This window comes from Numenius arquata, chromosome 1 (genome assembly GCF_964106895.1).
Source record: "Numenius arquata chromosome 1, bNumArq3.hap1.1, whole genome shotgun sequence".
In the NCBI taxonomy this organism is placed as follows: Eukaryota; Metazoa; Chordata; class Aves; order Charadriiformes; family Scolopacidae; genus Numenius; species Numenius arquata.
In genome coordinates, this window is record NC_133576.1 from 78,976,259 (window position 1) to 78,997,875 (window position 21,617).

At 37.8% G+C, this 21,617-nt stretch overlaps 1 protein-coding gene across 3 annotated transcripts in view; it reads left to right on the forward strand.

Annotated features, from left to right (window-relative positions):
* The window catches only part of EFNB2 (ephrin B2), a 41,913-nt gene that overhangs the window by 14,382 nt on the left and 5,914 nt on the right, over positions 1-21,617 (forward strand). For all 3 annotated transcript variants that reach the window (XM_074148067.1, XM_074148082.1, XM_074148075.1), the window contains exon 2: positions 6,961-7,244. In XM_074148067.1, the coding sequence (XP_074004168.1) occupies positions 6,961-7,244 (284 nt within the window). The remainder of the gene's footprint in view (positions 1-6,960; positions 7,245-21,617) is intronic.

Sequence of the window (21,617 nt, forward strand, 5' to 3'; positions counted from 1 at the left end):
GCCAAATATCGTGTCTTAGCTGCAGATTTCGTGTTCTCAAGTGCAAGGCACCTTTAGACTTGTGACTGCCCTAAGCTGAATGGAGTGAATAAATGAGTGCCTGTATCTCTGCAACAGCAATAGTCACACGAGTTATTTGACACATCTTTCTAGGAGAGCGGTCAGGGCATTTTCTGACATGTTTGAAGAGGAGTGGTGTCTGTCTCTACACAGTGGAAGCTCTGTGCCTTTAGGACTATGATGTGATGGTACAATTTGACTGTCAAATCCTGCAGGTCCATGCAAAAAAATGTTTTCTTTGTGGAGAAGTGTATGCACTCTCAGCCCATCCTTATTTTATGCCTATTAGAAATCCTTTGTTGTACTTTAAATGCTTTCCTCTAGTATTTTGCAAAAGGTAACACGATGAATTGCTAAATGAAACAGCTGAAATTTCATACATGCTCCTCGTTCCCTATGTACTTAAAATTTTGAGAAAACGTCATAATGCTGCTGAATCATTCTTATGTGGGTTATTAAGATTTCAGTTGTAAATGTATTGCATTCTTTTGCGCTACTGAAGTCATTGGAAGTTTTGCAACCAGTTTCAATAAGAATAGGTCCAGGAAAAGGCACCAAGAACGGCGTACATTTGCATGGCTTCTTGTGACATACGAAATGGTGGTCCCACTACCATTTTGTATCCAGGGTGGTAACTAAAACCAGATAAACCCTTGACTATTGCCTTTTTCAGAGCACTGTAAGCATTTACCCCAGGTAGTCTGAAAGAAGATGGGCTCCTTTGGAGGTGAGGAAGGGCAACAAGGGGGTACCACAAAGCCCGGGATGGAGATTAGCTATGGTTTCAGGGGACGTTTATGGGCTTGCTGCTGGTTTTATTGCAGGAGAGCCCGAGCCCCGAAAGGAGGTTCTTTCCTTCCAATGGAAGTAAGAAATACAAGAACTGCAGCTTTATAAATTTGTGTTATGGTATTTTATGATCTGGCTTTGTATAATGTGGTACTTGCCATTAAAGATCTTAAGGGATGAGTGTGAATATATTTGTTTATTTATTTGCTTGAATTCCATTTAGTTTCTAGCCTGCAAGTCCTATTAATGCAAGTAACCATTGCTTACATGAGTAGTTTCATTAACTGCGTGGAAAAATGTTACGTATAAATAAAGGTCAGCAGATTAAACTTCTTAAATTTTATTTAAATTCAAAAACATGCCTATTTAGCATGTTCTATAAAACTTTGTTATACTATTAAAATAATTTAATATTACTGCACTGGCAAAGAACAGTAGCTTCCAAAACTCACTTAAAAGAATTTTAATAATATGAAACGCTTTACTTTTGTTTTCAAAGTTTCATTTGCTAGTCTGTGTATAAAGCCAGTCTGTCGTCTTGCTGTGTCAAACTATGGAAATTTTTCTTGCAGAGACTTCATAAGAGTAGTGCCTTTCTTTTTAACCAAATTCCATACCCATTTTGAGACAGAGACTCCACATTAATCTTTTTTGATGAAGCTTGTTTTTCTGCCTGTTCCACAGCATTTACTGATCCTCTTCTCATTGAATTCACATTCACTTGATCCATTTAAAACAGAGTGAGATCAGTCCTATAAAATCACTGCTTCTGCAAAAAAACATTTCATGTTTACAGCCGGGTGTATAACTTATATCCACATGGCGTATCTTTGTATATGATGCTGAATGTGACAGACACTAGTGTGAAAGCTCTGTATGGAGCAAAGAACTCTTGCAGAGAGCTCTGGTCTATGTTTTTGAATTTTATTCAGTTCAAAGTCTTTGGGAATCAGTAAACTGGTTTTCATCTCATTCAGCAGGCTGTGATTTGTGCACTGCTACTTCATTGAAATCACTAGGACCTTTTTCTGGAACTTTTGTTTGCTTTGCATCAATCTGGTTGGACTTTTGGCTCACTTAAATATTTTTCCTGTGGACAAAATGATATTCAAAATATGAATGTTGTTATTTTCTCAAAAGCCAGATGATTAATACATGCACTATTTAATAACCATTCTTTTTAAACAGTAAGGACTTGTATGTCGAATGCTGTTCTGTATTCTGTTTCAGTTTGCACTTGTACAAGTAACGGACTAACATACTGTGTTATTAGTATTCATGACATTTCCTTAATAAAACTTTTCAATGAATAACTTTATAGTCAGGCTGGTAGTTAAACTTCATAAAGTTAAGTGGGTAGGATTCCCCAACAGAAGGTTTCAGGCTGCATTTTAAGAAGCATCTTGATTGTTCACATTTTTAGGGTTATTTTTGTTACATTAATTTAAAGCTAACTGCCTACACCAATTAGTTCAGGTAAGGTATTAAAGCACAGAAATTTGGCACTGTTTCCCCAGTTAAATATAGAAGACTCTCAACAAGTACTAACACACTTTCTAAAATTGCATTTATTTTATAATTACTAGGGTATAGTTAAAGCTAAATGTGCATATATATATTTATAGTATGTGTGTACATATATAGTTTTGCAAGTTGGGAAAAGCACAAGGACATAATTTTTACATCAGTCAGTATTGATCAACAAAATCTCTTTAAGAATTTATTTCTTTAAGAACTTTACCCGTTGATAATTTTACAATTTCAGAATGTCTGTGTAGTTAGGAATAGTAGAATATTCTCAGTGAAAAAGAGCATTGACAAAGTTCTAATTTTTTTTAGAATTTACCATTATGAAATTAGGTAGGTTTGAGTGTTTATCATTGAGGAAAACTCCATTATAATTTAAAATGGTTGAATGTGCCAAGTTTCTCTGAACAAGAAGCAGATTCTTAAGAAATTAGTTGGAAACAGTGTATAACATAAACTTTATTATTTAACTTCTCTAGGACTTTGACTAGTAAGAGTACATTAGTGCCAGGAACTGCTCAGCTTTAAAATAAGTGTGGTACAGAAAATTAGTGGAGTGGGGAACAGGCTACTGTGTTGCTATTTTCTGTTCTTGTGTCATGTGAATTTTTGGTTTGATATAATACTTATTTTTAAAAAGGTTTGGGAACTCTGCATGTTGCTGTTATTTGATAAGCTGCATGACTAGTTGGACGTGTGGGAGGGATTCACATCCATGAGCTTTGCACAGATGTCAAATGTCGCCCACAATACACCAATTTTGGGCTGACAGTAAAAATGCCCTCTGTATCCAAAAGTACCAGACAGAAAGTGCATTAATTTAATTGTACAGCTTTTACTGTACTTAATATACTTTTCTGTGCTTTCTCACAGTAAGCACTAGGATTATTAGTTGTAAGCAAGATTCTTTGAATGCTCTAGCCTCATTATATCTGACTGCTGACAGAAACGAATCGTGAAACTTGCTAAGCTTTTCTCCAAAGTTTGTGCTGGGGTACAGGGACCTATACTGGTGTGTAGGTTTCCCAGTAAAGAATGTTGAGAGCTGAAAAGTGAAAGTTAGAAAGTTAGTTTTTTATAGAAAGCAATGGTTCCAGGGCTGTCACTATCCCGACTGCTCAAAGAGCATGTCAGTGTCCCAAGCAACCATTGGAGTAATGCAGCCTCCTCCGGATCAGTCACAGGATTCTGAAAACCTCTTGCTCTGTCTTTATTATATTTCTGTTTTGGGAGGGAGTTTTTTAATTAGTTGAAGGCACCCTCTGATCAGACGTTTAAAGCCAGTTCATTAACTTTATTTTTACAGATGCCATCCTGCAAACATTTCGTAAATGTTGATGCTACCCAGAAGGCTTAAAGCTACATCAACACTTGCAGAAATGAAGATTCAGGATTAATCCTGAAGTTTTTGTTAAGTTCTACCAAGGCTGACTGAATAGACATTGTACTCTTTTTTTCAGGTATAAGATTTTCAAAAATAGGATCATAAAATGGTAGTCGTAATCCTCCTGACATTTAATCAATAACTTGAGAAAATGCTTAGTACCCAGCAAATGATTTATTTAAAGTCTTTATGAAAATATAGTAGCAAAAATATTACACAAATGCAGGGATAATAATCATGCCTACTATTACTTGGTCACTGTAAATTTTGCGGTCAAACTGAAATGCATGAGGTGAAACTTTTTTATACTCTTCATCCTTATTTGTGCTTTATTGTTGTAAGAAAATAAGGAAAGTAAATTGGAAAAATATCTTTCTTGCAAAGGTCATGATCAAAACTGCAAACTGTGGAAAAAAATTTCAATACAATCAAGTTCTCAGATTAATCCTTTCATTTTCAGCCTTTTTTCTTTCCTAATCCCATCAGCGCTAGATCCTACAAGTTCAGAAACTCAAGTGGAAGGAGATTTACTGAGTTTAGTTCTCAAACTGTACAGACTTCAGAGCCATAGCAAGAATATTCCCCTGCCATAAAGTCTAACGAGTGCGTCGAGTGCGTAGGTTTAAAGCTCTTGTAAAATGTGTTTTAGCTGTCTGTTGGGGGTGGTTCTGTCCTCTACCTTTTATGAGGCAATTCCTGGCTACTTAACCAAGGCACACAAGTGTGCTTTCTCTCCGGTAGCTGTTTCTGAGGATTGCCTGACACGTTGTCTCTGAACCCATCCTGTTTGTGCTCAGAGTTTACATGGAGAAGGGATAGTGCCACTGCTTCATTACACACACATATATACACAAAATCTAAAATTAGAATCAGTGTTTTTTGTTTTTCAGGGCAGCTTTTAAGTCATGTTATTGATAGTGACAGACAGGTGCACATTACTAATCTTATGCATTTCATATTTATGAAATTTGAATTGATTAATTTAAAAACAGAGATCTGGTCCTCTGAAATCTCATGTGTTTCATATTACACATTCCTGTTACATGAAGAAGAATCACTGTTAAGAAGAAATATTTGCAGCAGTGATCATACAGTGACCCAGCCTTTGTCCTGGCATGCAGATGGGGGAATACAAGTAATTTTCATCTTTCTGGTACAACCCTGCTGCACAGGAGCAGAGTAAAATGGGGCTGTGGTCAGACAAGGTGGTAAAGTCAGTCACAAGTGATGGAGGTTAGCTCAGAAACTCTGTCCCTTTGCCTTTGCCTGGTTGGAGCCGATCCCCGAGGAGAGCCTGAGTCAGGATCCGTGCTGCTCCCTTGGGAACATTTGCTGACTGGGGTCTTCCTCCCACCATTTCCTCATCGCCCTTGCAGAGCTCACCTCTCCCTCCGTCCTCCCTCACCAGGCCGGTGACTCCAAGGAGGATGCTTTTCTACCTTTCCATTTGTTTCACTGTTTCAGCTTTTGGGAGGTGGTGATTGCTGCATTCCTTTGGCATGTCTGAAAACTGGAGGAGGAGACGCAGCTTCTCCCTGTCTCCAGTGCATCTCAGTTTTAACAGCCATGGCCAAGCCTAGTTTCTGTAGTCTGGAAATTACACTGCGCGACACAAAAGAGCACAGTGATTTATACATCAACAGTCGCTTTTCTTGCCATAACATTTCATTGTTCTTTTTCCCTAAATCTGTAATTACATGTCTTTGTCCTGCTATGTGCTGCTCCACAACAAATATAATTCTTACACAGGCTTTGTGAGTGAAAATAATCCAGTTCAATTAACACAGATCATAAACTTGCATTGTGTTGGAGCAAGCAGTTGTAAATGATGAATTCGAAATTTAGGGTGTCACATCATCCTTTTCTCTAATTTAGTAAGTTCTCCCCCAATACTACCGCATGCTGGTAGGCTCCTTCAGCCAAGACAGAGGTTGGACATCACCAATGCCTACAACTTTGTTCTGCTTGGGCCCTAATACTCTAATTTGAAGTTTCCAGGAAAGCTGCCTGTGAATAAGCTGGATTTACTACATGTGCTTTTTAAATGCTAGCACTTGGAGAAGGGTGTTCATTAGGTGGCAATTGTTTCAGTCATTTTTTCAGGCCGACTCTCCATTAAGGAAGATCTTTGGAAAAGGCTGGCAGGCAGGAGAAAGAGGAAAGAAAGTCAGGCTTTTGGGTCTGTGCATTCGAGGACATTGTGTCATTGGCTGTTGTTCTAAACCATGCACTTCTTGGCCTTAATTGGGAGAAATACATCTTACGGAGAAAAAAAAAGAAACAGACCTACTGTGGCTTTTGTCCTTGTGAGAAAAAGGCTCCTCATTTTGTGGATGAATCAATACTATAAGTCACTATTTATATTTTTCTTCCATGAAGAAATGGTGAAGTTTACCTATTAATTAATACGAGTAGGGAAGATACAATATCGAGTCTAACCCCAAACACTGGCTCACTGCCAGTTTGTGTAAGAAGTCTTCATCTATGCTAAGTCAAAAGCACATCCGCGTATCACTTGTAGCACAACAAAGGAAAACAGAGCTAAAATAATGACAGTCATGGTGGAATTTATGAAGGGAAGAAATCATTGTAGTGTAGCAGTCACGCTGTCTTGAAAAGGTGTTTTATTAGAAGCATGTGTGGTCCTTGGATCAGGTAGATCTCTGTCCACCTGAGGTCTGTAAGCATGATCCTGGTGAGTGACTGATGTTCCTAAAGTCTAAGATGTTTCCTTTCCCACATGGTTGCTCAGGGGGGGTTGAAAGATTTTTCTTGTCATTCTCCCATGTCCAAAATTAGCAAAATATATACAAGAATAGTAGAAATGTTACCAAAGCAGAAAAACCAGGATTGTAGCCCATCAGACTTCGTACTAGCTGTTTTAAGTGGCCAAATGTGAAAGAAACAACAGTGCCTGCCAAAGACGTAAAACCTACTGGAGTTCCCAAAACTGGGGAATACTCAATCCATCTGTAATTTCCAGGATCTAAATAAACATCTTGTTGATACTAAATTGAGTCAGGCCCAAACTATTAAGGTCTGGTTTGTTCAGCCTGTCATTTTGGTTTTGGAAACTGTGTGTTTGTTCCTTTCTGTCCACTGCAATTGCTACTTTTCTGGATGAGATTTTATCAAGTGTCTCACATTTTCCCTTTTTTTCTCTCTCCTTTTTTTTTTTTTTTTTTTTTTTTCTGTTTTAGATTCCTTCCTGGACAAGGATTGGTACTATATCCACAGATAGGAGACAAATTGGATATTATATGCCCAAAGGTGGACTCTAAAACTGTTGGCCAGTATGAATATTATAAGGTCTACATGGTTGATAAAGACCAAGCAGATAGCTGTGCTATTAAAAAGGACAATACACCTCTACTCAACTGTGCCAAGCCAGATCAAGATGTTAAGTTTACCATCAAGTTTCAAGAGTTCAGCCCTAATCTCTGGGGCCTGGAATTTCAGAAGAACAAAGATTATTACGTCATATGTAAGTTCAAAATATCAATTGTTCATTCTCTTAAATATAATTGTTCATTCTTTTGTATGTTTTGTACACTATAAGCAAACGAAGAAAAATGTGAATGGATTTGTATTTTTTTCTCTGAAAATATTTTCTTGCCAGCATATTTTTAACATTACTCTTGACTTCTCTGGGGCCTCTGTCTCTTTTTAACTTGGCTTGTCTAAACCAAATTAGATTGTTCTTCTATGTCTGTAGAGAGCTTTTCCTTCTGTGCACAATATCATGTCTGGTGTTCACATTGAAGGTTGTGTGCAGCTAAACCATGATGTGTTTCCTGCTCACAGCTCTGATGATGTGCCGTGCTATTGGCCTTGCCCACAGGTACCCTTATGCCAGGAGTAACAGTAAGGTGGCCCAGCCATTCTGAGCTGAGGCATCCTATATGAGATGTGTGGTTATTGCTCCAAGTGGTCCAGCAATTCTTGCAGAGACCTTTTGGCCACCTTTCGGCCACTTTGGTGCCAACTTGGGACAGTGTAATTTCCCCACAAGGGGTACTAGTGTACTCTAGATGAGCATGCACAGCTGCAATACATACCTGCTGTGTCCACACACTAGCTAGGAGGGTTCTTGGGCAAAATCTAGACTAGCATGATCGTGAGTTTCCTCCTTTTTCATGGTCCTGAACTTGTAAAAAGAATGGGCGTGACACAGACCTGTGTCCAACAATATAAACTTTGTATGACTTTTAGTCTGATAAGGGATTTATGGCTGAAAGGAAGTCTGGAGGTAACCGCTGTGTTTAGTGATTCAAATTACTTATGATGTGCAAAGTTAATGATGTGAATCAGGAGTTAGCATAAACTGAGACCTCAACAGTACAACAACAATTTACATTAGCTTAGGTTTTGTCGTTGTAATACTACGTCCTGTGGATCTCATTTAGCCCCATGGGGACTTTTGACGTCTTGAGCAAGGATCACCAGTTAGTTGGAGATGGACAAATTCTGTGAATTAGCTTTTCTGCAGTTACAATGAAGTTAGGTACTGGTGTGTCTTATTTCTGCCACCTGCTTGAAAATTGGAGGGCTGATAACTATTTCATCTAATGTCTGCCACTCTAAATATTTCTTAATTTCTTAGTTAAAAATATTGGTAATTCTACATGTGCTATGAGCAAGTACTTTTAAAATGGAAATGGAAATGCATTTAATAGGAATTAATGCTCACTTCCCAGTTATATCCATAATGGTACACATTGTGCATAAATCAGGTTGTATGTCACAGAAACTATGAAAGAATTCACTGTACTAACAATTAAATGTAGAAATTACTAAAGAGTAGTTGTGGGAAATATAAACCACCATTTTTTGATTTTTAAGCTTTGACAAAAAGATCACTTAATATAGGTGCTTTCTCTGTTTAGTCAGAAGGTATATAAAAACTTGACCCCACTTACACAACACTTAACTTTGACAAACTTCCCACTGAAATCCAGTGAGATTTCCTAGGGTAAAAGCTGTGAGATTAGATGTTGAGAGATAGTTGTCTGTAACTCCTGTGAAAATGTGTAGCATAAAAATGACCATGCTCAAATAGTGGGCTTTAATGAGGAAATGTGTTCGGTATTTAGTACTGCTTTTAAAAACATCCACAGCAGACTAGCTGTAGAAACAAATGGCACTGTTACAATTATTACCTGAAAATTATGGACACAAATGGAGTTTTCTGATACCCTGTCAGTTCTGTCATATCTGTGTCATGGATTTACCCAGAGAATTATTAAATATGTCTCATTTTCATTAGTTTTGTATAATTATTTCATTATAGCAATAAGACATAATAGACGTTGCATTTCCTGAAAGATTGCAGTATAGTTTGGTTGAAAGAATTTGCTCTGCCTTCAGCCTAATGCCTCAAAAGTCACACTGGCCTTGCAGTAATACTGGAGTGCCTTAGGATATTACTTTCCCTGCTCATTCTGGCATAAAAAAATGGCTAATTTATCACTATATTGCTAGCATACTAACCGAGCTGCAGCAGGGGTACCCATACATTTTAATAGGTTGGACAAAAAAACCAAACAACCCTGAAAACCCAGTCGTCCTGAAGCTAAACCCCTGCTTTTCTATCATTCAGGGAGAAAACAATGAACTCAGTGATGTCGGTCTCAGAAACACTAAGAGGGGTAGAAAACTAGGCCAGGGCTCAGCTAGGACACCATTTTACAGAGATACTGGAGCTAGATAGGATTTTAACAGTTTGTGCTCAAGAGCTCATGACCTGGCACAGCCTTGTCACATACAAGTTCTGGTAAATGTTTACTGTCGGTTTTATAAGTAATATAATGTGTCTTAATCATGTACACTCATCAAGCTGTAAATAGTTTGCGTACATCCCTGTTCCCTGACCTGTAATTTGACTGGTGTGCTCGGGCATGAAAGGGAAATGCACTGGGTCTCCCACTGACTCCGATATTGCTCTTTCTTTCTCTCCTTCCTTCCTTCCTTCCTTCCTTCCTTCCTTCCTTCCTTCCTTCCTTCCTTCCTTCCTTCCTTCCTTCCTTCCTTCCTTCCTTCCTTCCTTCCTTCCTTCCTTCCTTCCTTCCTTCCTTTGTCTTTTGATTTTTAAGTATTTTAGGATCTTGTATTTCCCCTGAGACGAGAGTTTTCTGAGCCCAGCATCTTTGCAGTGGTCTCTATGGCTGCGTCTACAGTCTGATCTCACGCTGTTTATGCTGGCAGGCTGCTGTCAGCCCTTTAAATGTTGTGTGCATCGTCATGTACCTTTATCGTCTTGCCATTATTTGAAAACACAGTTTGTTTCTCTAAGGTAATAGGATGTGGTTTGTGGAGCTATATTAAATAGTAACATTAGGGTGTTAGTCATTTTGGGATGAGGAGTTATAACACAGGATGAAGCAGCTTCCTGAACCCTCTGTACCTTTAGGGAAATGTGATTGTACAGGAATTCTTCAAGCCATAATTTTTATATCATCCAGATGCAGTCATGATAGGTATAGCAGAAGGAGATCTTTTCTACTCACTACTTTCCTAGGTCAAAGCATATAAAAAATTAAACATTTCTCATTCCACAGTTCACAATTTTTTAAAAAAATAAAATTGTAGATGAGTTTCTGATACCTCTTTTCATATTTAATGGTACTTTAATCCAAAAATAATCCAATCTATTTCTTGGCAAGATATCCTTCAATATGAATATTGGGATCCAAAGAGTTAATTCTGTGAACAGCAGTACTTGGAAAGGTGATACTGAATGGTATTGGAAAGTGAATAAATGATGTAACAGAGTGTCCTTGCTTTTCTCTTCTTTGCTATCATCAATTTTTGGTTCCTGGGAAAATAATAGATTCATTTTCCTACAGCTACCTGATTTCTTTTCAGCAGAACTGGAGAAGGTCAAATGTACTTGAGATCTCAGAAGTATTAGTGTTAGATTATCCTAAAATATGCGACCATTTAGCTAACATATCGTAAGTCTCTAAGGAAATCTTTAATCAGATGCATGAAGGAAGATACATCATGCCTAACAACATAAATATCTGTGCGAAGGGCAAAGTTAAGCAGAAGAAGAGTGTGCAGATTTGCAACTCTGATGTTTGCATTAAAAAGTCTTTTTATGTCTTTGCATGGTTAGGGAATGAAGTATAATTTTCTGCTGCTGTGGATTGCTCAGAACAAGCAATGAGTGTCTTCTCAAAACTAGGGAATTGATCTGCAGGTTCTTGGGTTGTGGTGTAACTGCTTCAGTACCTCTTGGATGCAGTGTTTCTTGTATTGGAGGGAGATGTGTTATAGTAGTACAAGCAGATCTAATATGCCAAAGTTGTTTACTTTTGGTGAACAGGAGTTATCCTGAACCCTTCCCAACAAACTTGGCTTTTAGTCAGAGGGCACGGAGAGCACTGTGGTACCCTGGGTTTGCACTGAGGGAGGGCCCTTGGGAAGCCTGAAGGCAGCTACTCCAGAGGGAAGGGAGCGGTGCCGCTTGCCTTTGAGCCACAATCACGCTCCCAACATAGTTTGGCAAAGCAAGCACGTCTCTTCTTTTGCATAAACAAAATGAAGATTATGGGCTACCATCATCAGCATTAAAAAATAAGTCACCTGCAATGAAGTCTTCACCTGTTCGAAATTTGTAAAAGAGTGGCTTGAGGCTTGGGAAGGGGCTACAGAATGGTCCTAGAAAAGTTTCCTCTAAAATGCTTGCTCTGCCTGCAACCAAGCTGGCCGAGCTTGCTCCTTGGCTTTGACATTGGCAAAATGGAATATACAGCTTTCCTTAAATGTTTTTTTTTTCAACTTTTTTCGAGTGACCCACTTACATAATTGGCCTCTGGCTTAAATTAAAAAACATACATATATATATATTTGATCCCTGACTGATTTAAAGGTTTACACTGGCTAGTAGCACTGCATTTCGGATAACTGCTTTAATAGTACTGTGGCTTTTAAAACTGAAACAGTCATTCTGAAACTTTAGCATTAGCTGGGTTTGAAAAAAAATCACATGGCTTTTTATGTTTTCACTTTGTCATTCTGTTACAATTAAAGGGCAATAACTGTCTGAGGAAGAACACATTAAAGGACAATATAGATTGTGCCCTGAAATATGGCCCAGCTGGGAAGAATAAATCTCTTTGCACGGACAAATAGATTTACATTAAAAAGTTATTTTGGTATTCTTACCAAACAGTTTAAGTGCTGGCTAATCTGGCCGGCTGGGCATTCTGACACTTCCCTGAAGCAGGTTTCAGTCTGCAGCCCCCTACAACCTCCCAAACACCCAGCGAGAGCTACCTGAAGGAAACAGTAGGTTTTCCTTTGTTTAGGGGTTAATTCTGAATGAGCCAAAACGGGGACAAAAAATGTATCAGAATTTAATTTCCATTCATTTTGCAACAAAGACATTTTCAGTGCTTTTTGTTGAAGACTCTGTGGTCCAGGAATGTATTGTTATTTATTTTTTTGGTGGTGGCGGTGTTAATGAAAGCCTCTGTGATACTAGCCACCATGATTCCAGTTGTACAAAGATCACATTTTTTCCTTTCCTTTCTCCTCCTTCTTCCTCAGAAAATTAGATAAATGATTTCTTCTTAGTGTAAAATGATATCCAGAGGTCAGTCTTTGACTTTGCTGAGAGTCTTTTAAGGGATATATCAGCAATACCACTTAGCTCTTGCTGAATTAAATATAAATACAGCTCATACAAATAATATTATTGGAGAAAAAAATCGCTGTCTGTGCAGCTTCAGATTTCTAACTGAGTCTAAGACCTACAGGATTAATGGAGTCATGGTCCTTTGGGGTTTTGTCCCAGACCACACAGGTCTTGTAAGAGAATAAGGCTATTTTAGATTGATGGACTTTGTTCATATTCGGTGCCATTACCTAGGCAATACCGACCGTTTATCTCCTTTAAAGTAGACAGAGATAGTTCGGCAGGAAATCTGTTATCATTTCTCTATTCCTAAGGGAAGGAAACGAAAGATAGGAATGCTCAGTTTGTTAATTGATGGCATCTTGTGAAAAAATACATTTATCCTCCCCCACACCCCCCAAGTATTCAAAATAGATATGAAATCAGATGAAAATGAAAAATAATTATTCAGACTGGAAGAAAGAATTATTCAGGAAATACTCATGAATTAAACAGGTTTTAAAATTTCATAGGAAGCTGTTTAATATTTTCCGTGAGTATTTATTTTGCTCATTTTTTTGGTTCCTCATAAAAAATTTATAAATACTGGAAAGACAGCATATTCACAAAGAAAGATACAATAATCTCACTTAAAAGTCTTTATATTTCTAGAATAAATATAAACAATAAGGGACACTTAAAGAGCTTTGCAAAAAACAGCTTAAACCTTGATCTTCTACAGGTTGTGTATGCTCTTAGATGTACGTAAACATCCTGAAAAGGACTACATGCAAAAGAGGGTTGGGTTGAGTGTGCATTTTATGCTTTATATGCAGGGTCTGAGTAACTGTTTAAATCAATGGGATGTGTACTGGGGACACATGCCACGCTATGAGGAAAGTATCTGTCTAAACATGAACTTATAAGCACCCTAGCATACTGAAACACATTTAATTTTTATTTTCTACCTAAGTTTGGTGATGAGCATTTATCTCATCAAATGGGATGACCAGTCTTTACTTTATGCAGTTGCTTGTATTATATCTGGTTTTATATTACAGTATTTTAAGTCCTAAAATAAAAGACCAGGAACTGCATAAACATTTATGAAGGCTTTAATGAAATTTATTTTAAATACTTGAAATTGTTGGCCTCATTAAAGTCTTTACATAGCTGGAGTGGAGGGAAATGTACTTTTGTCTGAGAACTGCATTAGCTAAAACACAAGGTTGAAATGGTTGAAAAGCAGGGTTAAATGTCAGTTTGGACTTTCTTTCCTGACTTTAGTCAATCCTGGAAACTTTGGAGGAAGAATATTTCGGGATTTATTTCTGATAAATCAGACTGTAAAACTAAGCCCTAATGGGCAGTCTTCCAGTTGCTTTTTTTCAGTTCCAAGGAAATCATGCAAATATTTCTGTGAGTAAAAGCAGGATTAGGCTTAAGGTAGTCTTAGCAGTTCTTGGAGAATGGTCCCTATTAAGCTGATAAGGCTGGTTTTAAAAAGCATGTTCAGATCTTTGTTAACATGATTTATCTGTTTTCTGTTCAGTAGATGAAGACAGCAAAAATAACTAAACCACAGCAGCAGACTTGCCCTTATGTGCTCACTGAGCTGCTGTGAGAGAAACAGAAGTCTGAATCCAAATCCTGCCAGGGAAACTGAGAGGGATTTTTTTTTCAAGTATTTCACGTTAGCACGTAAATGCATTAGACCACAACGGTGCAGTTGATCGCAGAACACAGAATGGCTCAGTTTGGACGGCATCTCTGGAGATGATCTAGTCCCCTGCTCACGCAGGCTCAGCTGCAGCAAGTTACTCAGGACCATGTCCAGCTGGGTTTTGAATATCTCCAAGAATGGAGACTCCACAGCCTGCCTGGACAACCTGTTCCAGTGTTCAGTCACCCTCACTTTCAAAAAGGTTTTCTGAGGTTTAAACAGCATTCCCTATATTTCAGTTTGTGCCTATTGCTTGTTGTCCCATCACTGGGCACCACCGAGAAGAGTCCAGCCGTCTCTTTCTTCTTTATCCCACCTCCCCCAGGCATTTATACACGTGGACAAGATCCCCCTGTACTTTCTTTTCTCGGGTCCTCAGCCACTACTGTTATACAGATGCTCTAGTTCCTTCATCACCTCTGTGAACATTTACTGGATTTGTGCCTGTAGGTCCATGTCTATCTTGTACTGGGGAGCCCACGACTGCACCCAGCACTCCAGCTGTGGCCTCACCAGTGCTGAGCAGAGAGGAAGGATCACCTCCTTCTGCATGCTGGCAATGCTCTGCCAAATGCAGCCCAGGAGGCTGGTGGCCACCTTTGCTGCAAGAGCTTGTTGCTGTGTTGGCTCATGGTCAACCAGGACCCACTGGGCCATTTATGCAAAGCTGTTTTCCAGGTGTTTGGCCCCAGCCTGTGCTGAAACTCGATTCCACCTGCTGTCCAGAGGCTGCCACAGCAGATTTAGTGGCAGAACCAAGACATTAATTAAATAATTTGTGTTGCAAAAAAAAAAAAGGAAAAAACTGAACTTAATAATGTTTTACTATTAAAACACTAGTGAAGTATTAAAAACTGTAAAAACATCATTATTTAAAGTATTGGTTCTCTTGTCTAGTCCTGACTTTTCAAAGACACTGGAGGATTAACATACCAGTCCCAACAGAGTTTCTTAAAATGGACCGAGATATGCCTATGTGATAATTTCTAAAGAATCTAAACCCCTTAATTTCTTATGGCAAGCATTTGAACTAGAGGTCCCGTAGCACCTTGGAAATTCAGATTGCTTTATCTCACAATGTTCCCTCATTAAGTTTTACTCCATGGGTGTTTTAAAGTTCCAAACACAAACATAAGCATACTGCAATCAAAACAGCGCTTAACTTCTGATCATCTTTGCCAACTGCACCGTCATCCAATAGTATCATAATTGATCTCAGTACTAAGGTGCCAAACTCTGTGTTGCTGAAGGATAGTTAGATGATGTAAATAGCTTTTTGTGTTTTGCAATAAAGCACACTTTTGTTGAGCTTGATGTAAAAGCAGGAGATGAAGGTATTCTTTTATTGAAGCAAACATGTGGAAAATTGCTCTAGATTGTTATAGTACAGAGCATCTCCCCTGAAAGGAATGAGGTTCATCTACAGGGCAAACTCTGACTGTGGCACTTTATTGGGGTTACTTCTGGACTCTATGTGGTCAAAGCAAATAACGTCATGTCCATCTAAACTGTTATAACCATGAGACTGGCACATTTTCTCATCTATAGTGTTATATTCTAAACTGTCACTAGGCATTAACTCAGTCAGTGGTGAAGTCCTACCACCTAGAGATGAACTCTGCCTCCAAATGATGTTTTCCACTTCAGTGCTACTCGTATAGCAATTACTGGGTCATTAATATCATTGCATGCAATTAGTGACAGTAGAATGAGCAAGAGGTTTGTTATTTATTTAATATGAACTTTCACTATAACCCTTTCTTATCCAAGTGCTGCAGACAGAAACCAGAGAGATTTTCAAGGCAGATGAACATCCTTGAAGAGTGGTGTTGAGATTGTATGGAACAGAAAATAGGTCTTCATTTAATGTTAAACCTCCTTCTTTTGTTTCCAGCGAGCCCGCTTGTCATTAGCAACAATCAGTATAACTTCAATGCTAACTAATTCTATTAGTTCTGTTCAGCTGAACTGTTAAGCAAAGCTTGCTCTGGTTGTGGGGAGATATTTCTCCCCATCCACGAGAGGCTTTTGCCAGTAGTGTGCTGGGAGAAAGGATGAACCTACATAAAATACTTGTTTGTGGTTGGTGAAGTTAACTAGCTAGTAATCTGTTTTAGATGCATACTTTCTGATATACACTGAATACATCATAATTAGTGGGTTTACATCTGCCACAGTTACTTCAGTGCTCACAAATATATAATTTGTTTATGTAAACTAGAAGCAACCATGTGTGCAGTAGATCATTATCTGACAACATTTCTCAAAGTATGTGAAATATAGAACTGAAATACTTTTAGAAATGCTTAACTGTAAAGAAAAACTTAAATTGTCATTCACAGTGATACAGTATTGAGATGCTCTTAGCTTTTATTTTTTTATTTTTTTTTTTATGATCTCTAAATCATTCCAAGAGAATTTGGGAAAAGGGACATTTGCCAGCAGTGAAGCAAGTAGGATTTTTTTGTGGGTGGTTGGATGTTGTGACCTTCTGTAATGGATAATAATTCAGCAAATATTTTACTGTTTAGTAGACTTCAGCTGTGGTATTCCTTAACCCAGAGATAAAGTGGTGCTGTTTTTAAAATGATAGACAGCACAAACCAGTTGGAGCTCACAGCTTCTTTGATACTTTCCAAACTCCGTCTTACTCGCTGTCTCTTTTTGCCTTTATGGAGAGACTGTTGACGTAAGGAGTTGGGGTTTTATCCACCTGTATTCTTGTTATGACATGCCATGTCCCTCTGGAATTAAGAGTGTCATTCTGAATGTAGGAAAGTAGGGAAACTTTACAAGAAGTCTCTCCCTATTCTGTGTTTAATACTTGGGCAGCACTTCTGAGTCAGATGACATGAGATGCGGGAAGGAGACTCCATGGATTTCCAGAGTTGTACCTGGAATTAAACAGTTATATACCAAGAAATATTACAGTACAGAACTGATAGGCTCTGTCTTGATTGTACCCTCCACATTGCAAACACCACCCCCTCCTAAAAAAAATTGAAAAAGTAACAAAATCTGTCCCTTTCTTGACATATGAAAACAAGTGGAGAATTTTATGGGGAGTTTATATAAAGGCTCTTATATCAGGAGTCCCTTCTAAGTACCACAAGTCACGCCGTTCACATTTGGAAAAGATACATCTTAGAGCAGTGGTTAGAAAAGTGAATCACAAAGTTTCACTGCAGAGCCTTCGCCTTCTTCCAGGCAAGAAGAGGCCTGTTTTTTATTTTACTTCATTTTGTTCTGCTTTTAGCTTGCCTAGGGAGGGCATTGCTGCTTACGTGCTGTGCAGAATATAATTTGTCGATCCTGCTTAGATATAAATCCTGAGACATACAACATAGGACTTAATTTAAAAAACAAGGATGAGAAATGGAAAAGACGAAGGGAGAATTCTGTTCCTTTCCTTCACATAGAAGTTTTGCCTCATGTATAGATAGAGGGAAAAAAGGCTGGCTTCAAGAGTATTTATAAACACTCCATAAGCCTTAGTTTAAGAAAAAAATCTGTCTTACTTTGAAGAACAAGATTGAGAGGATGAGAGTTTCTGGATGGTCTTTAGGTTGAGTAACTCCTCAAAATTCTGCTGCCACCTTGACTTTGCAAGTAAGACGAATAAAAAAACAGACATGTTAGAAAAATAGGAAATTATTGGTAAACAATTTCAATACATTTTTCATGAGTGTCTCAGTGTCCTACATTGTATTAATTGAGTAAATTCAGCAGGTTTTTATCTTTTTATTAACGATCCTTTCTTTGTCTCTGTAAGATCAGTAGAAGAGTTGGGATGTGATTTCATTGTTCAAGCCCAAAGACTTAAACAGAGGAGGCCTCCAGTCTGTAGACAGAAACACAGACAACATGATGGCTGTACTTTGTGCGACTATTCATAATGCATTTAAGTTTTAACACTTGCAGTCCAGGCTTGGGACCACTATAGTTAAATTTTGGAAGACAATTGCATTTTTTAAAAAAGTGAAGATTTCAGTGTCAGTGTCATTTTTTGTCACTACAAGCAAGGGCAAACTGTTAGTTGCTAGTAGTTGAAATTAGTATATTTATCTTCTCTATAAACTCTGCACCTCACCCAATGTAGTGTTTGCCAAGCTACCTGTTCTTTGGTGAGTGGCCTGAACAATTTTTTTTTGGTTCTTTCAGATCTCCGTGCAGATCTGGCATTGCTACTAAGAGGGGGGAAAAAAAAAAATTCATTTAATTAAAACACGTTTTCTATTACCTCAGCTGGCTTGTACTTCATCCCTGGCTGGTCTAGAAACAACCTCGGTGTTGTGATCTGTGATTTGTGGTTTCGCAGTGTGTGATTTCTGGTGTTCTTAAACTTGTCCCGTAAATGTAGATAATTTATGGGAAAGAAGAATTATTTATTCAGTGCTTTACTGAAAGAGTCATTAAAAGGACCAAAAGCAGATGAAAGCAGTCAGAGCACAAACACACGATGCTTGGCCAAAACAGTGTTCTATTACTTAATAAAATAAAAAACCCTCAAAATCTTTACATGCGCTTAGTAATCCTGTGAGTGCACATGAGATCAAGTGCAGCTTTGTTTTAAGAATAGCTTCATACTACTGTTGGATCTAAAGCTTTAGTTGATTTTTGCTGCTGTTTAGGCTTTTCCATTCTGTTTCTAAGCACAGCTGGGGAAAAGTGGAGATGGGTATGGCTATTTGATTTTATTTACCGCTGATTTTGAGAAACCTGTGTTCTGATGCTAAATTCAAGCAGTATTTAAGAAAAAAATGGTGAACATCACTACTAATGGACAGTACTGATCTACCCCAAAGAAGCCTGTAATTCTTGTTTTTCTATTAACAGATCCAAACCAGCAGCAATTAATTCTCAATGACCTCGTCAATGATGTGTCTTTGATACATTGCCAAATGGCTTGTATTATCCACCACACTAAGGGGTCACAAAACCAATTTTGCCCATCAGTTGACATCACTCATTCATTCCTATAGTCTGTGGTTTAAGGTCCATTTAGTTTTCACAGGAAAATTAAGTACAACGATTATAATTTCTCTCTTCAGCTATGTAGTCCATTTCATATTCAAGCTCTAGAAATAAATGTGCTATAAAGTTGTGTTGGTTCAAAGGATATGACATTTAATTTGCAAGCAGGTAATGTTTTTCATAATCCTAAAACATAAAAGTATGGGTAATAATTATGGCAGAATTAAGAGGCTGAGATTTTTGTCTGCTGTTTTAAGTAATTGTGATGGCATTTTTTCATTTTGTAATGTGTGTTTTTAGGAGTGAAGGAAGTTGAATTTTTGTGACTGTGCCTTCATTTCTAATCTCTTTGTGAATGAAAAGCTATATACAGGCACAAATCCAGCAGCTTAATTCTCCATCTGATTAGAGCAATGTTACCAACCTGATAGGCTGAAAACAGCCAAGATCCATGCAGTGACTTGGCCTCCTGGGAGGCAGAGTAATAACAATCAAATGAAGACATATTAAAATGCAATATTACTTCCTCTCCATGGGGACTGTATAAGAATCATAGCCAGGAACTATTCTTGTCAGCTGACTCTGTTTCGCTCACTGATTCCCTGCCTCTGCATTTATGACTAAAGCATTTCGTACAATAAACAGCACTTGTGAAGTTTTAAAAGTAAATAAATGTAAAACATCATACATTGATTTACATTGGGTTCCAGGTTGGGTTTTTTTTTGGTTGGTTGTTTTTTTTTTTTTAAATAATTTTTATATTTCAAAGAAAGGAAGGCAGAGCTGGAATGAAATTCTTTGGTCTGAATAATTACATTTCCTCTTGTGTAAGTGAGATGATGTGTTAGGCAGTGCTTTATGAAACTGAAAATGTATGCTGGCTTTTTCAAAGTGAGTATATATCGGCACTCTTAACCATAATTTTCTAAGAGGTCAATTTTTCTGAAAGTTGCAAAGCCAAACTTATATTCCTTAAAAAACGGCAGCTGCTGTTGTATTCAAGTAATGCAGACATTCAGGGTTTATATGAAGCTTGAACATAATTTTTAACTGACTGCTGCAAATATTGCCTTTAAATTATTATGATTTTGTCAGAAATTCTTAAAAAAAATAATAGATTTTAGGGTAATTATATGTGTTTATTTGTAGATATGAAATATGGATGAAATGAATAATTTAGTGTGCTGTTGACTGTAATTATTAGTTTTGCAATTGACACCAGTGGAACAGGACAGGTCTCAGAAAATCAGAGGTACCTATCCATCAAAAAGCTTTAAAAATATTTTGCTGCCCGTTTAGCAACTTTGTACTTATTTGTATTTTTCTATGTCTTGCTGTATTAATATAAAGCAAAGTGTGAGACCCTGAGAACTTTTAATACTCATGAGAAACTTTATATTAATTATGTTAGTAATCAATATATGATATATATGATATATAATGATGTTAATAATTAATTTACATTAATTATGTTTATTAATGTTAATATTTAAGTAGTATCTAGTCATCTTAGTACAGGACCATGTATCGCAGTTCATGTGTGAGTAATTGCCTCTAAAATATATATCCATATTTAGACTTCAATACAAAAAAACCCCAAACACATTCTTCTTTATGTGTATGTATACAAAAATAAACTGGATGGAAGGTCTAAAATTTGGTCATATAAACACCAGAGAGTAGCATTTCTGTTTTAGCACAAGAAGCTTGCTTTATGTTTCTGTGTTTATACCCAAAACTCCTATCACAGACAGTGTTCTTTTGGACATATCCATTCTGAGTGAGCAGAGCTCCAGGTACAGGGTCACTTTCCTGCAGAAGTGTGAGCACGGTGGAGGAGCTTACACGACAGCAGGTATAATTTTCATTTGGAGATCAACATAGAAAGGCAGAGGCAGGTGTTTGAGGAATATTTTGTACTCGCTCCCTTGTTTGACTTCTGCACACGAAACTGTCAAGGGGCATTAGCAGTATGAAACTGTTTTTTCTGTTGTCCCAGATTACTACTTTTTCTCCGTGCAGCTTTTCAAAGCTTGAAATGATGTGTTTAAAACTACCCACTTTCTTCCTGGTACACTAGGGATATGTGAGGTTATGTTTCGATAGTCTTAATGAATTTTGAAAAATAATTTCCTCCAGTGGCCTTGGGTAATTGTCGGTTTAATTACAGGGAGAAGCTGAGATGGAAACTTTCCTTTGTCACTGAAATGTTCCTCTTTGAAAATTCCCCGTTCTCCGGGCCGTAGCAGTCTGTACTCTGAGCTATAACGTAGGCTTTTTGAAAACCCCTTGAAGAACTGTGGAAAAAGTGAATACTTCTGCAAATTCATTCATCTGACATCAAAGCTATGAAAGCATTCTTTTAGCAAGCAAGCGAGGCAGATTGTGCTCGCGTAGGCACACAACCAGACTCATTGTACATCTGGGCCTTCCCGTTTGGAGACTGTATTTGAAGTAATTTTGCATTCTTTTTTTGCCATCTTACTTTCTTATTCTGTACTGAGGTCAAACTGCTTCTTCTGCATCTTATTGAGATCTCC